The following is a 14,821-nucleotide window of genomic DNA, read 5'->3' on the forward strand; positions in this document are numbered from 1 at the left end:
TATTAAAAATTCGCCAATGCATACACTTCTGCACTTTTGTCCAGGTTGTTGTTATTCTAGAGTAGTTAAGCACCCTTTTTTATTAAAAAGCTTTTTGTTTGTTTTTACAGTATTGCTGTGTTTTATAACAAAATTAAAAACCATTTGTGGTATCCACCCAGCAACAAAGTTTCCCCAGAACAAACCAAAAGCATAAATGCATGTTATGAAGGGGGTCTTTTCTATGCTAGCTGTTTAATGAGTAAGAAAAAAAAAATCTATCACTTTTGTTTGGTGTTGATGAATTTACTCCATTTTCCAGAAGGCAAATCCTTTCAATAAATATCAGAATAACTTCCGAGATTATGAATTTCCAGTGATATAAGCAGCAGCTCTGTGCAATTTCTCTGGGAGTCCTGTGCTGCCCCTTGTTTCAGTCCAGTGAGATGATGTCAGGAGCACTGCCTTTGCTTCTGGTTATCACTTCTGTCTTGCTCCTGCTGGAGGAGCTAACATGTGTGCTGCTCTTGTGGTGGCTTGTTGATGTGATGATGCTGCCAGGCACACTGCTTGTTAAGGTTGAGGTGAGACTATCCAAAAACATAGGAGGACAGTACTGCTTGAAACAATGAAGAATGAAGAGATTAACTGCACAAGGGAAATGTATACTCTGAAGAGCAACAAGCACAAAACATTTTACTATCAGAACCTTGTTAACACATGCATAGCAAAAACCAGAGTTCTGCAAACCAGCAAGTAATGAAGCTGAGCCATGAGTCCTCTCCCTCATCCTCCCCTTTTTGTTTTTCTTATTAAATAGTTCGCTTGAACATTTATTAGTGGATGAAGAAACACTATCATGTCCACAAAAAAAACCCACCCACAAAAACCCTTAACATTTGGAGAATGTTCACTGCCCATAGGTACCGGGCCCAACTGCCTATTTCAGGCTCCTTTCATCATGAAAGGCAGCAAAATACTTTCTGCTCCTTCAATGGAGGTTAGAATAATTTCATCCCCTCAAATAGCAGCAGCTGTACTAATCAACATTTTCATAGTATATACCTGCAACAATATATGCAGGTATTGAAACATTTTATTAATGATAAATGAGCCCTGATCAAGTCTGATAAAGAAAAATTCTTAAGTTGATTTAAATTTCCTGAAGTGAAAGACAAGCCATTTCAGAGCTGAACATTCTAAGCATTTAGAAACAGAACAAGGTTGCCAGATGCCAAAGAAGATAAGATACCCCATACACATGTTGTTTGACACACTTTATTTTCTCTTACCCTGTGGATTCAAATCTTGGGCATATGTTTGAAACTGAACCTGAGCTGTTTGAACTGTCCAAAATGGACAGTTCATAGCAGCATACCTGCTTGCAGTCTTCCGCATGAACAAACTTCTGTTATTCCTGCTTTTGGCAGTTCAGATCTCAAGGTCAGGCACAGAGTATTGCAAGATGCAGTAAGTGGAAAGAAAAGGAGGAAGTTCATCCTTCATTTTTAAGACACCAGAAAGTCAACTCTAAGAGACCTACTACTGCTTTATTCTAGTGACAGAGGTGAAAAAGAGAGTCTGCTTCAGATCCTCTTGTCTTAGGGAGCTGATATTCCCCCACATTTCAAGGCTGTAGTCTGTCTGCATAGGAATCTAGTTACAGTAAAAATTGTTCTCCCTAATGGTGTAAAGTTTAAATTTCCAGGGAAGGAAAAATACCACCTGGTTCCTTATGACCTACAAAATTTCCATATAATCCAAAGCAAATGGAGTTGAAGTGTTGCATGGAGAATTTATTATAAAAGTATTCAGTCATGTGCCCTTCAAATTAATGATGATATTTTCTTTAGAATCTAATCTTCTACTAATATGAAAAAGAACAGAAATAACAATCAGTGTGGTCTATTTACAGAGCTTCATCTGGCCTGCAGATAGACAGCATAAACTAAGAGCATGAAGTACATGATCATAGAATCTCACAATGGTTTCGGTTGGGAGGGACCTTCAAGACCACCTAGTTCCAAACCCGTGCCATGGGCAAGGACACTTTCCACTAGACCAAGTTGCTCAAAGCCCCATCCAACCTGGCCTTGAACACTTCCAGGGATGGGGCATCCACAGCTTCTTTAGGCAACCTATCCCAGTGCCTCACCACCCTGAGTGTATTTAAGTTAGTGCTGTGCAAGTATCTGTTTTGCCTAGAAAGGCAAACTACCAATAAAGACTGAGTTTCCACGCCTGGATTTATCATAGTAAGGCTAAACTCAATCCTCCCTTAATGCATTTTCATTACCACCTCTTGTTGGGAAAATGGATTTTCCAGGTCTGTGGGTAGGTCTAAGCAAGTGGACTGCATAAATATGATAGTTATTTGAGCAGTACGTCACAAAAAACAGACTTGAAAATTAACCTCACAGCAGTTCAGAAACATACCTGTGAATTAACTGGGATTGGTGAAAGAAAATTCAGTCCTAGAAAGAAGGATAATAAATTGATGAGTCTTTCTTTTATGCATACACAACAAATTTAAGGAACTTTTTTTGTGGTCATAGAACAGATTTTGCAATTGTTACACAGCTTCTAAATGGAATATACTACTGTGACACCACTCTCAATGACTACCTCAGACAGCAGCAAAATGTGTTATCTAGTACATGTGTCTCTTTCCAAGAATGAGGATGACACAATGATGTATTATTCACTGGATATTGCTGGGTGGTTCAGTGTGGTTGCTTAGATGGAGGTTGCCATTTGGAGCTGTTGGTTCATTAATGCAAGTTTCACTGCATATTGTACCTGACTTGGCCAAACTGGGACATGAAGAGTGTCATCACAATAAAGATGCTGGAATGAAGTAAAGTCACAACATGCACAAGTCCAAAACCAAGCAGCAGATCTCTTCCTCCACCCATGGGCAGTCAATAAGAAAACATTTTTAATATCATCCCCATTTTGTGTCTAGACAAATAAAAGGGACAAAGAAGAGGAAACTACAAGTAGTTCAAGGTATATCCTCTAAGATCAGTGACAACTAGCATCCATCTTTTATACCAGTAGCATGTAAGCATTTAGGGCAAGATGTTTAAAAATATGAAACCAATGAGAAATTATGGCCTTTTTTTGTTTTGTTGTTAAATATTGGCCTCGTGTTTGCTATGTCAACAGAAAAAAATGGTAAACTTCTTCCCTCCCTCTCCTCTCACCTCCAAATCTGTTCTGGCCAGTGACATCTCCCCTTTTTCCATCAGAGAAAAAAATTGAAGGAGATTTAAGCTTAGCTGCTTTTACAGAATTGAAAACTTGTTTTGGTCTTGCACATTTTAGAACTTCAGTCAATAGAGATAGACAACAGTTCTAGATTTCTGCTCTCTGAGCTTTCTCTCCTATCCAATTTGGGAAGACAACCAATGTCTTAACAAGGGAGAAGTAGAAAGAGGGAGCAGTAAGGGAAACAAAATGGACAGGGAAACAAAATGTACAGAGAAACAAGGGGAATTATATCCATTTCACTGCCAGACTGGTGCTGAAAGAAGAGAGAAAAAATGGGCGATGTTTCAGGGCAGAAATGAATGCAGGCAATGAAAGGGGGAGAGGGGAAGTACAGGAGGGCAATGTGACACCTGTCAGCACAAGTCACCATTTCCTGGGCTCTGGGTTTGTTACAGCCAGCAAAGAGAACCCTCAGAGTCTCTATACACAGTGTTTTTTTCAAGGAGCTAGGATAGAAAATAATCAGTATCCCCACCTTTTGTCTGATATTTAGCAGCAGTGTTGAAGAATACATCATAGGCATTTAAGGTATGTCTAGGTAAAGAAAGTCAATAGAGGTCAGCTCACAGATTGTAGCTCACCTTAACCTTTTTCATACAGTCTAGACAGAGCACTACTACAGTCAGTAGGCAGAATATCTACATCTAGGGTTTGGATGAGTCAGTGCCATCCCACATCTATTAATTTAAAGAAGTAGCTATTCTCCCTCACATCTACAACACATAACTATTGGATGTTTACACAAAGTCTAACTGAACATAGCAAGAAGTGTTTCTGGTTGCCATTTCAAAGTGCCAATTTGTACCCCAGAAGCAATGTTTGTCACATCCCTGTTGCAAAATGCAATCTGAAACTGGAAAAAAGTCTGTACTGGGCTTGTCTAGACATTACATCAGTGCAATACTGCATATAGTCTTGTTCCATTAAAAACAGTTGATCAATTCTCCAATTTTTACCCACCCCACAAGTTAATAAAGCTGTCAAAATACACGTGAAAAATAAGCACCACCTACCTGGCAAGTCTGATGAAATACTGGATATTGGTGGATGATGGAATGGTACTGGGTAGTCTGTTAATGAAGGTGGAATAGCAGCAGCATCAACCGTTGTCATGCTGGGCACTCTGACAGTAGGTGGCTGATACACAAGAACCCTGTTTCAAACAGCATGGGAAATTACAAACAACCTGGTTGTTAGTTACAGAAAAAAAATTATGCACCACTGTGCACTTTCATCCACAGGGTCACTATGTTATAATACAACTATAGCATGGCTACTCACTGTACAGTATTCCAACTCTAATTTCCTCTTTCATAACGGTCTTCATAATAACATGACCCTATCTTGGCTCTCAACAGCAGCTGTGACATAAGAGCAAGTTAGCATTAAAACAAAGTACAGTGCTGGAGTAATTTATAACAGTCTACCATTCAGAGAAAGTCATGTAGTAAGTAATCTATCTGTGGAGTACCCTGGAAGGGATGTGCAGGTAGCCAGAGCCAGAAGGAGAGTGCTTGTTTCAATTTCTCTATATAACTGTTTCTCGGTGACAACCTGTCATGCCAAGGGCGCAAGTGACCATTATTCAGCCTCTGAAGCACAGATTACACGTGGGAGTTAAATATCAAAACCCATCTTTACTCACAGTCTGAGCCCAAGCTAAGTTCAGCTCTCCAAGAGCATGCAACTAGTTAAAACCCTTTTGCATCCTCACCTGCTGCCCAATTACTTCACAGCACTGTTAAAGATGACACCACAGGCATTCAGGCACCAGCCATATGCATAAAATATTTCATAAACTCCAAGTCAGATGGAAACCTCCAGAGTCCCATTCCCAGCTGCTCTGCATTGCTCCCTCCAGCCCACCAGCCATGAGTGTTATACACTCATGTCTTCCTCCCCAGACTGCTGCCTTGCTACTTCTGAATTCAAAACCTTGGATTTCAGACCCTTCATTCTCAAGCATCTCTTATACTTCAGCCTACATTGTTTCTGCCTATAAGAAGACACCCCACAGTTTTGTCAAAACTAGCATTCAGGCAACATTGTTTAGAGGAGATAAGATATTCCCCAAAAGCCTGGCTTTGACTTGGATTTGAAGAAAGAAAAAATGCCATATCCATACCCAAACAGCAAGGAAAATACATCACTCACAGAGAGACTAGAAAACTCAGTCCCTCTACAATTACAGTTGCACATAGCCATCTCAAACAAGCACAGGAGTATGGAAGCAAGTCTCGGTGCCTTCTGAAACTTCATTAAGAGATGCATTTGCAGCTATTTTTTCTTATAAAAATTAAAAACCATGTCTCTTGCAGAGGGACTCCTCCACAATCCTCACAAAAAGCAACAGAATTTCAGTATTGCTGCTGAAAGTGGTTGAAGATGACCAACTATTTGCTCACCAAAAATCACACATTCCTGTGAACTAGAGACACAGTACACCTACTCATTACTTCAAGAGTTGGCAAAACAGAAGGGGTTTGTTTGTATTACTATTATTTTAGTACAAGACATTAGCCACTACAGTGAGAAACAGAAACACACCTCATGCAACACTAACAACTCATTACTAAAACCTGATGCTTGGAATCACCCTGTGGAGCAGTGAGCACTGGTGAGCCTAACCAGTGCCCCTCACTCCCTGCAGGTCTCCTGTGCCCTACAGGCCATGAGCAAGAATGTTATGGAAGCCACAAACAGTACCTGCAGCCAAGGTGGGCAGACTGGGACAGACAGGTGACATAACAGTAAAGAACTTGGTTCAGCCTGCCACTGAAGTCAGGCATGACAACAAAGATGGAGCAGTTGAGAGAATACTTGGGAAGTTATTGGTTGTGCTAACCAAGTTGCAGGACTGACAGATAACCATAGCCAACAACAGTGTCCAAGACATTCCAGAGTGTAATAGAGGAGGAAAAGCTTGTCTTGATTCAAAACAGCAAAGTGCCTCCCTTCCAAGACTGACAGGATGGATGAAAAACACAACATAGCCTCATTTCCTGGGCACCAGAGCAGATTAGATAAAGGGTATAACAGTGAAAAAAAAAGCCTTAAGATGACACTAACTTAACAAGAATGCATAAAGCTACTCCACTTGGCATAATCTACTTTCTCAGGAGAATCTTGTCCATTATCTTAATCAACTTCCTTTTCTATGGAGAAATGGCCCTGCAAACACAGCAACAGTGAGCACAAGCTTTTTGTGATATGTAAAACTATTTAATAGTGTTTTGCCTGTACAAAGGTACTGTATCAATACGACCTTCTGCAAGGAGAGGCCTAGAAATTCTCCTCTGGAAGTGTGGAGCTGGATCCTGAAGAGAGATTAAAAATCCATTTCTCTACAGATCAGTTTATCTGAGACATTACAGAATTACAACTAACTTTAAAATTGACAAACCCTTTGGTTGGGCTTCCTTGTGTTTCAGACAAAAATATGCACTTCCTTTTGGTAGGAGGATCTTCCTCTTCATCAGAAGAGCTTTCTACTGTCAAGTCAATAACATCAACTTTCTTCTTGTTCACTTCATTGGTCACTGTCACAGAACAGGGTTTCCTAAAAACACTGGAACCTGAAGAAGATAATAAAACATCACTGTTTTCTAAATGCTGTTGACATCAGCAGTTTCTATCTGCAACAGCACCAGATTATCTTCCTGGCCACTACAGAGAATGCTATTGCCAGGAACTGTTTTATAAGTATTCTATGTGTCGAGGGTTGACGCTGGTTGAGGCTGGAATTACAACTGCACCACGAAGTTTGCTTTGATTTCTTCTTAAATATATTATCACAGAGGTGTTACCACCATTTCTAATTGGCCCATTCTTGGCCAGCAGCATGTCCATCTTTGGAGCCATCAGGGATTGGCTCTGCTGGACATGGTGGAAGCTTCTAGCAGCTTCTCACAAAAGCCACCTCTGTGGCCCCCCACTACAAAAAAATAGCCCATGCAAAACCAATACATTCCACCCCTCATCTCTGTGAATCACATATTTAAGAATAAATCAAAACAAAGTTTGTGGTGCAGTTGTAATTGCAGTCAGAGAAGGGCAGGAGTGAAAACATGTGAGGGAAAACAACTGTGCAGACACCAAAGTCAGTGAAGATGAGGGGGAGGAGGTGCTCCAGGCGCTGGAGCTGAAATTCCTCTGCAGGCTGTGGTGCTGACCATGGTGAAGCAGGCTTCCCCCCTGTAGCCCACGGAGGTTCACAGGGGATGCAGAAATCCACCTGCAGCCCATGGAGAAGCCCCATGACAGTGTGAGTGGATGCCTGGGAGGAGGCTGTGATGCTGTGTGAGACCTGTGGAGAGAGGGGCCCCACTCCCAGGCTGGAGCAGCCTGTCCTTGAAGGACTGCACCCCATGGAACAGTGACCCACGCCACAGCAGTTTGGGGAGGACTGTTGCCCATGGGATGGACTCATGTTGCAGCAGTTCGCAGAGAGCTGTCTCCCATGGGAGGGACCCCACAGTGGAGCAGGGAAACAACTCCTCTCCCTGAACAGCAGGAGAAGCCTCGGGTGATGAACTGATCATAACGCCTATTCCCTGCCTCCTTGTGCTACTGAGGTAGGAGGTAGAGCTGAGGAGGGAGGGGTGGGGGAAGGTGTTTTTAAGAGCTTGTTTTACTTCTCATTATTCTGTTCTGATTTTGTTAGCAATAAATTCACCTTATATCTCTAAGTTTAGCCTGTTTTTCCCCTGATGGTATTTACTGAGCTATCTCTCCTGGTCCTTATTTCAACTTATGAACCATTTGGTGAATTTTCTCTCCTCTGTCCAGCTGCAGCAGGGGAGTGAGTGAACATCTTTTGTGGGCGCCTGGCATTCAGCCAATGTCAACCCATGACACTGTGTCATGTTGAGAATATTAAAACACAAGTTTTAGTCTTCGCTTATCAATTTAAGGACCTAAAACAAGAACAACCTTTTGCTTTCTTAACTGCTATTATAAAGAGCAAAGACAAAGCCCAAAACCGCATACTTTTAGAGACACAACCCTTGCTTTTTAGTTTATATGACAAGAAGGTTAGAAGTATTAAGCCCTCCAGTAAACAAACACCAACATTCAAACATTATCCAAGCTGCATCTAAATATCCAAGTTGGTTTGTAATCAGTACACATATGTACATACTTTCTATTTTGGTGCACTGTGGACTTGAGACTTTCATAGCTTCTTTCTTTGGCCTCATGGGGCACCAGGACCCATCTTCTTGGAATTTGATCTCATCCACATCTGAACATTCATTAAGGATTTCCATAAAGAGCCTGAAAAAGAGGGCTGAGTGGTTTCATTTTTGATTCCAAGTGAAATTTTTATTCTAACTGAAAAGGAGACAGTGGAAAAGCCAATTATGATCACCTTCCATTCATTGAATGTGCTCTCTCCCTAGTTCCTCTTACCAGAAAGCCTGTAATTATAGACTTTACAGACATTGACAACTAAAAGAATATCCCAACCTACCCATATTCCACTCCAACATTACTGCAATACATAGATTTCAATACAGAAGCAGAAATAATCATACTTTGAACCAAGTTTGACACTTTGTTATGAGTTAAAAGTTGAATTTTAAAGTTAATAGCCTCAGAGATAAGGTCACATAAAAAGGAGACATCTTTAAATATCAGACTTGGATTTGTTCAGAGGAAACATACTGAGGCTCACGAGTTTGATGATGCAGTTGGGAGATAAACTTATGCTGTTTGTTACATGGTAAGAGAAACTAACAGTCAGTTCCTCTCAGTCTAAAGTATTTTGACAAATAAAATAATATGAAATGGCTAAACCTCAAGTCACAAAATTTGCTATTGAGTACATAATGAAAAATATTAAGTGATTGTGTAATCTGCAAACCCAGTCTCTTACCCATCTAATATTAGACTCTCATAAGTTGCCTTTTTGTCACAGACAGGGCAGATCCAGGTAGGCTTCTTTTCATTCATTTGAAGATAAAGAGCAGCATCAAAACATTGCAGGTATGCACAAGTAACAGCCCGGCATGGGATTGTCAGTCTCATTTTTCCCAGCTGCAGAAGATGCATTTAGAGAGAGCCAGAACAGAAGACAGTGAAGTAGGCCTGGATAGCTAACAACTGTCTCTTCTCACCACAGAGGGTGCCCAGGGCTAAGGGCACTGCAAGCAAATCCACCCTATCAAAGCACTTATAGTACACTTAAAGGAACAATAAAGCCATCCTCAAAATCTCCACTGAGTTGTCAGAAATATTTCTAAAGGACCTGCATCAACATTATTTCCAGGATTTTTTAATGAAATACCCACTTTTATAATTTTCTTTCAACCAAATATTTAAAGGGTTTTTCTGAGGTCCAGTTACATGTTAGACTCATTTTAATGTTTAACTGAACAGACCAGTCACAAACACAAGGCCAGTTTCTACCTGGGAAGAGAAACCCCAAGGCAGTGTTGCCTTGTTACACAATGATCAATTTTTTTTTAATAGTAGCTGACAGTATAAGTAATACCACCAAGATGAGCAGATCTGAAGTTTTATTTACCAATGTATCCTTTAATTATTCTGTCACCCTGCCCAATTAGTCTCAACACCTCAATATGAGATTACTCCCTTTAAAGACCTTACTATACACACACGAGTAGCAATTTGATTCTGCCTGTGCTACATCTGAGGCATTCACAGTTCCGAACTGTAGTTTGGTGAATGCTGCTACAATCAGATGATTGTAGATGCACCCTTCTCCCCACTATTTTATATTATTGAATCAGTATATAACAAAAGCCAGTGAAGTTTCTAAAGTGAGTCTTTTTAAAAGCAGCCCAACTCTGCACTAAAGATAAAAATAGAAATCTGTATCTGTTAATTTCCAGATGTACTTACAGGACACATCAGAGATACCCGCAGACTGGTTGTGGCAATCTCACTATCAGGATCTGCAGTTAGTTTTTCTTTAACTATAAAAATAAGAAGTTATACACAGATGTCATTATTTAAAATGCTAATCTTGATTCACCGGTACATATCCTTTATTTCCAGCTATCTAAGAAAATTAAGCATCTAGGAAACTAGTTCATAGCAATGTTATAGATGGATACTGAGATGACTGGTTCTCACAATTAAGGGATGAATATTGTGTGAATATTAAGAGAAGCTTTATTGATGTATAGTTATGTTATTGTAGTTTAGATGTCCTCTGTTCTCCCTGTGGTCCCCTTTCCCCCCCTCCCTCCACCCGTATTGTTGCCATCAGATAGCCTGGGTTGTCTAAGGTAGAAAGAAGGCATGCATATGTGCCCCTTACATGAGGCAGTTGGGAATGGAAAAGCTTGTTGCTGGGGGGGTGCGGCATGACAACACCTGACCCTCCAATCAAGTTACAAGAAAGCAGTCTCCACCAATAAGAAGAGATGACTGACAGACTTTGGGAGGGGCCAGGGTTGGCTGATGCAACCCCCCCCCCCCCCCCACGGAAAAAAAAAGAGCCACCGTTGTATTTTTGTAAAGGTTTAATAAACCTTTTAAAAATTTTTAAGTGAGTGGTCGTTTCTCACAGCAATACCAAACAACAATAGCTTCATTATTCAAAGCAACTGGCAAACGCTATGCATCACAAAGTTGTTTGACGTGCAGCAGATGCGCTAACAGCCACAATGATTAGTAGAGAAAACTCAACATATTAAGAGAGAAAATAATTATCAGTGATCGAGGTGCAATCAGCATCACATGCAAGTGGAGAGAATTTAGAATATCTACTTCCACTTCACAGCCCACCACAGTAAGTCATGTTCATGGTATTCATTTCAGATGGTGTGCTCCTTACCAGCACAGGGACCCTCGCTGAAAAAGTGTGTGATGCCTCAGCAACAGCAAAGGGAACCTTTGATACTCTGGGCATGGACTTTCTTCTCAAAATTATGCAAATTCTTGAAGTATTACAAATTCTAGGTTTAAAGAGCCACCAACCATCCTCAAAAAGTATAGACAAGCAAATTAATTAGACTTACTTAGTGCTCTGGAATGATCGGGGTTTCTGATACCTTTCATTTTTAACCTCTGTAAAAGCATAGCTGAAGTGAGCTGGCGAACGAGATACACAGACATGGAGTAATTCTACAAAAAGAGTGATTGAAGATTAAATGTTGATTTCATACAGTACTTCCACTATGACAACAGGTTACTATTTACACTAGTTGTAGCATCCAGCAAAAAAACCACACGTGACTTTTGCTTAATAGTTATGAAAAGCAGACAGATGACTTCATTACTGCGAAAGACTCCAATACTCTGCCAGAATTCTCCTGCCAATCAAATCCAATTGTCCTACTCGAGTTACGACTTAACTAAGAATGTTGGAGGTCAGGTTTTTTCTTTTTATTTTCTTTCTCTTAGGGAATTTTCTCCCATTTTGTTGCTAAGAAACAATAACGACTGATACTTAAGAGAGACAAAAGAAGTAACCATGGAGAAGGGGGAGGAGTGCAGCTGGCTTTATTATTTTAGCTGAAATTATGTAGCAATGAGATGAGAAAAAGAACAATAACAGCAACAATACTAATGACCGAAGGTACAAGAAAAGGAACAATTCACACAGAAACTCCCTGACAACAGACGATACCAGATGGCTCCCTCTCATCTCATTGCTGTTTTCAGTAAATTGTTTTTATCTCAACCCATGATCTTTACTTTTTGTGCCTCCATTTCTCCTCTCCAGCCTGCAGCAGGGGAGGGGGAGAGGAAAGCAGGGGAGCAAGTGGCGGGTTTGGAGGGTCTCCAGGGGAGCACTAAATTGGGGAGTACCGTTGCTAAACCAGGACATTTACACAAATAGTCACATAGGAATAAGTAGTTCTTGACTTAGCAACAGCTTGAAGGGCTGTTGCAAACATTATTTAAACCTAAGATGAATTCAGGAATTTCCCACTGTCCTTTTCTTTCTTTAAAAAATCCATAGGTGGATTTCTAAACAACCACACAGCCATTTTAAAGGCCAATTTCTTTTCAGCTATGATTAGTGATGTGATAGATGAGTAATGCAATGATTGACTCTCACAATTAAAAGGCAAATATCATGTATATATGCTAAGAGTAGTTTTATAGACTTATGTTTTACCCCCCCTTGCATTGTTATCAGGGGGTGGCCTGGGTTTGGGACATTTGGGAAGGTCGGCTTGTTACTATGGCAACATCTGACCTCCAATCAAGATTTAAGGAAGTAAACTCCACCACTGGACAGTGAAGAAAGAGTCGATGGACAGAACTTTGGGAGGGGCTAAAGGATTAAAAGGCAAAACCTCCATTGTGTGGATGAGCACATGGTGAGAAAAAATCCTTTGCTCCCGGCGCCATAATATTTTCTCTATTCAGTCTTCTGTTGTATTTTTTGTTATGAACAGAATTTGAGTAAATTTTATATCAGTAGAAAAAACTGAGTTACAGCATCTATAAACCAGAGCTGCTGAGGCAGAGCTGCTGGGCAGAGTTACTTGTTATGTTAGAGTTAATAGTTCTCTTTGTATCACTTAACGACCCTAGCCAGGGCAGGTTGATAGCCCTCCTTTTGTGTTAGTAAAACCCTGCCTAAGGCAAAACTGCACTTCTCCTTACCAGGCAGGGAGAATTTGGGGAGGAGGGAGGCATTACAATATGTAGATTTTGAGAACCAGTGTACCATGGGACGTATTGAACTTATAAAAACCCCAAAACCAATGAGCCAAATATAAAATTAAAGAATTAAGAGTGATTTGTGGACGTGAGGAATAGAGTGCTAGACCTGCAGAGATGTTGGGAGACCTTGGTGCCCCTCGCCCTGACTAAAGAAGCTGCCTGGGACCGGGACCTGGAGCTGGGAAGCAGGGAAAAGCGAGAAACACCGGGGTTCCGCCCAGGCGTTCCTGTGAGGATCGGACCCCTGGCTCTTCCCCTCGTGGACAAAGCTGCACATCCTCCTCCTCTGAGCCACGCTGGGAAGAAGACGGAGACGGCCGCCCCGTCGAGCTTCCTAATCCTGAGCTGATCACTTTAATAAAGGCATTAAAAGGAGAAAAGTCTCCTGCCCTGTTTTTATTTCATTTTTGATAAGGTTTTAATAAACCTTTTAAATTTTTTGAAAGTGAATATAATTTCTCACAGTGATCAGTTTAAAAAGTTTTCTCCAATGGACAATTCCAACAGATACCAAGAAACATGCCTTAGAATATATGCCTACATAATTTCATTTTTCACACCATCAGACTACAAAGAAGTGAGTAGGTCTTCCTTTTGTTATTTTGTCATGTCTGAACTGTTTTGTACGATTTACACCACAAAAGGAACTTGTTATTTTTGACACACACTTCAGGCAACCCCTAACAGCAGGCTTTCTAATGTGAATTCTATAAGGAAGTCTTTATCATCTGTAGGTGAATCATACTTATGTTACTGAAAAGTACAATAGTTCTGGAGCAAATTTTGTTTCCTGGCACTGATAAGTTCAGCCACCTAATACTAAACACTTGCTGGTGTATGCATTGCCAGCAACATCAGGCAGTAGGAAAGAAGAAATGCTAGATGAGGTTATGTTGAGGAATATTACGTGACCAGTCACAGACTTGGTCCAGGTGTCTGAAGCTGAGAACATAACGAGCTCAGCTAGTCTGAAAGTAACAAGGCCTGTAGCCTTAAAGCAGAGATACCGTGCTAAAAACAGCCTGAGAAAGAGAAAGCTTAATTCTGAAAGAATGTAAACACAGGGGCAGGACTGACATGCACAGAATAACCAATGTGGGGCTTAAGTTACAGAATATGCATTAGCTTATTAATTACTGTATAAAAGTCTGATGCTGTAATCAATAAAGAGGAAGCTTGCTGATGTCTCTCATATTGAGAGCTCAAGTTTTTTCCCCACCAGACAAATGGCCGAAACGCAACAAATGGCTACCCGAACAGGGACCCTAAGGGACTCTAAAGGACTCTAAAAGACTAAGGGACTCTAAAGGACCCTAAAGGACTCTAAAGGACTTTAAAGGACCCTCGAGAGGGCTGAAGCCACGGAGGACCTTATAGAAGGCTGGACCCTATAGAGAACGAAACTCTATAGACAGAAGGACCCCATAGGGGATGAAAGCTGAAGCCACGGTCCGGTGTGGTATTGGTGTCGGTCCCGAGCAGCCAGGAGGCGAAAGAGCTGGTTCCGCCCTGAGCGACCTTACAGAAGAGTCTCGGTGGCTCCAAGCGACCCTACATAGGAGACTTGGCCAAGTTCCGCGCCCACAGCGACCCTACAGAGGAGCCGTTGCTGACAACGCTGCCAAAGTCTTGGAAAAGCTGCAACAGCGCGCTGACGTGATTAGGTATGAATAAGACAAGCAGCGTATGATCTTTTAAAATGCTTTTTATAAAAGCGAGGACTAAGAGTATTGACCTGGGAAAAGAAGTCCCAAGATTGCTAGCGTATGGGGTGGAAAAAGAGTGTTTTGCGGTGGTAGCGGGGCTACTGCATTTGGTTCTTCCTGTCCTCTTCCCCGGCTGTAAACACGGTGTTTTACCGGCGGGTTCAAACTCCGCGGCGGCAGCTTCGCTCGCATCCCCCACAGCCCCCCCGCGGCTT

The 14,821-nt window shown here is 41.3% G+C and overlaps 1 protein-coding gene across 2 annotated transcripts in view; it reads right to left on the reverse strand.

The window, feature by feature from the left end:
• Window positions 1-276: 276 nt before the first annotated feature.
• LOC102034602 (E3 SUMO-protein ligase PIAS2-like) overlaps window positions 277-14,821 on the reverse strand; it is a 34,998-nt gene continuing 20,453 nt past the window's right edge. The window contains exons 6-13 of one of the 2 annotated variants that reach the window (XM_005431180.2): window positions 11,241-11,346; window positions 10,117-10,190; window positions 9,128-9,288; window positions 8,393-8,526; window positions 6,656-6,827; window positions 4,266-4,405; window positions 2,416-2,453; window positions 277-595 (exon numbers count right to left, since the gene is read on the reverse strand). In XM_005431180.2, the coding sequence (XP_005431237.1) occupies window positions 413-595; window positions 2,416-2,453; window positions 4,266-4,405; window positions 6,656-6,827; window positions 8,393-8,526; window positions 9,128-9,288; window positions 10,117-10,190; window positions 11,241-11,346 (1,008 nt within the window). In that variant the 3' untranslated portion in view covers window positions 277-412. Of the gene's footprint in view, window positions 599-2,415; window positions 2,454-4,265; window positions 4,406-6,655; window positions 6,828-8,392; window positions 8,527-9,127; window positions 9,289-10,116; window positions 10,191-11,240; window positions 11,347-14,821 lie in introns of both variants that reach the window. The other variant, XM_014311419.2, reaches the window with a different exon arrangement.

The sequence above is a fragment of the Geospiza fortis genome, unplaced genomic scaffold, assembly GCF_000277835.1.
Source record: "Geospiza fortis unplaced genomic scaffold, GeoFor_1.0 scaffold205, whole genome shotgun sequence".
Classification (NCBI taxonomy): domain Eukaryota; kingdom Metazoa; phylum Chordata; class Aves; order Passeriformes; family Thraupidae; genus Geospiza; species Geospiza fortis.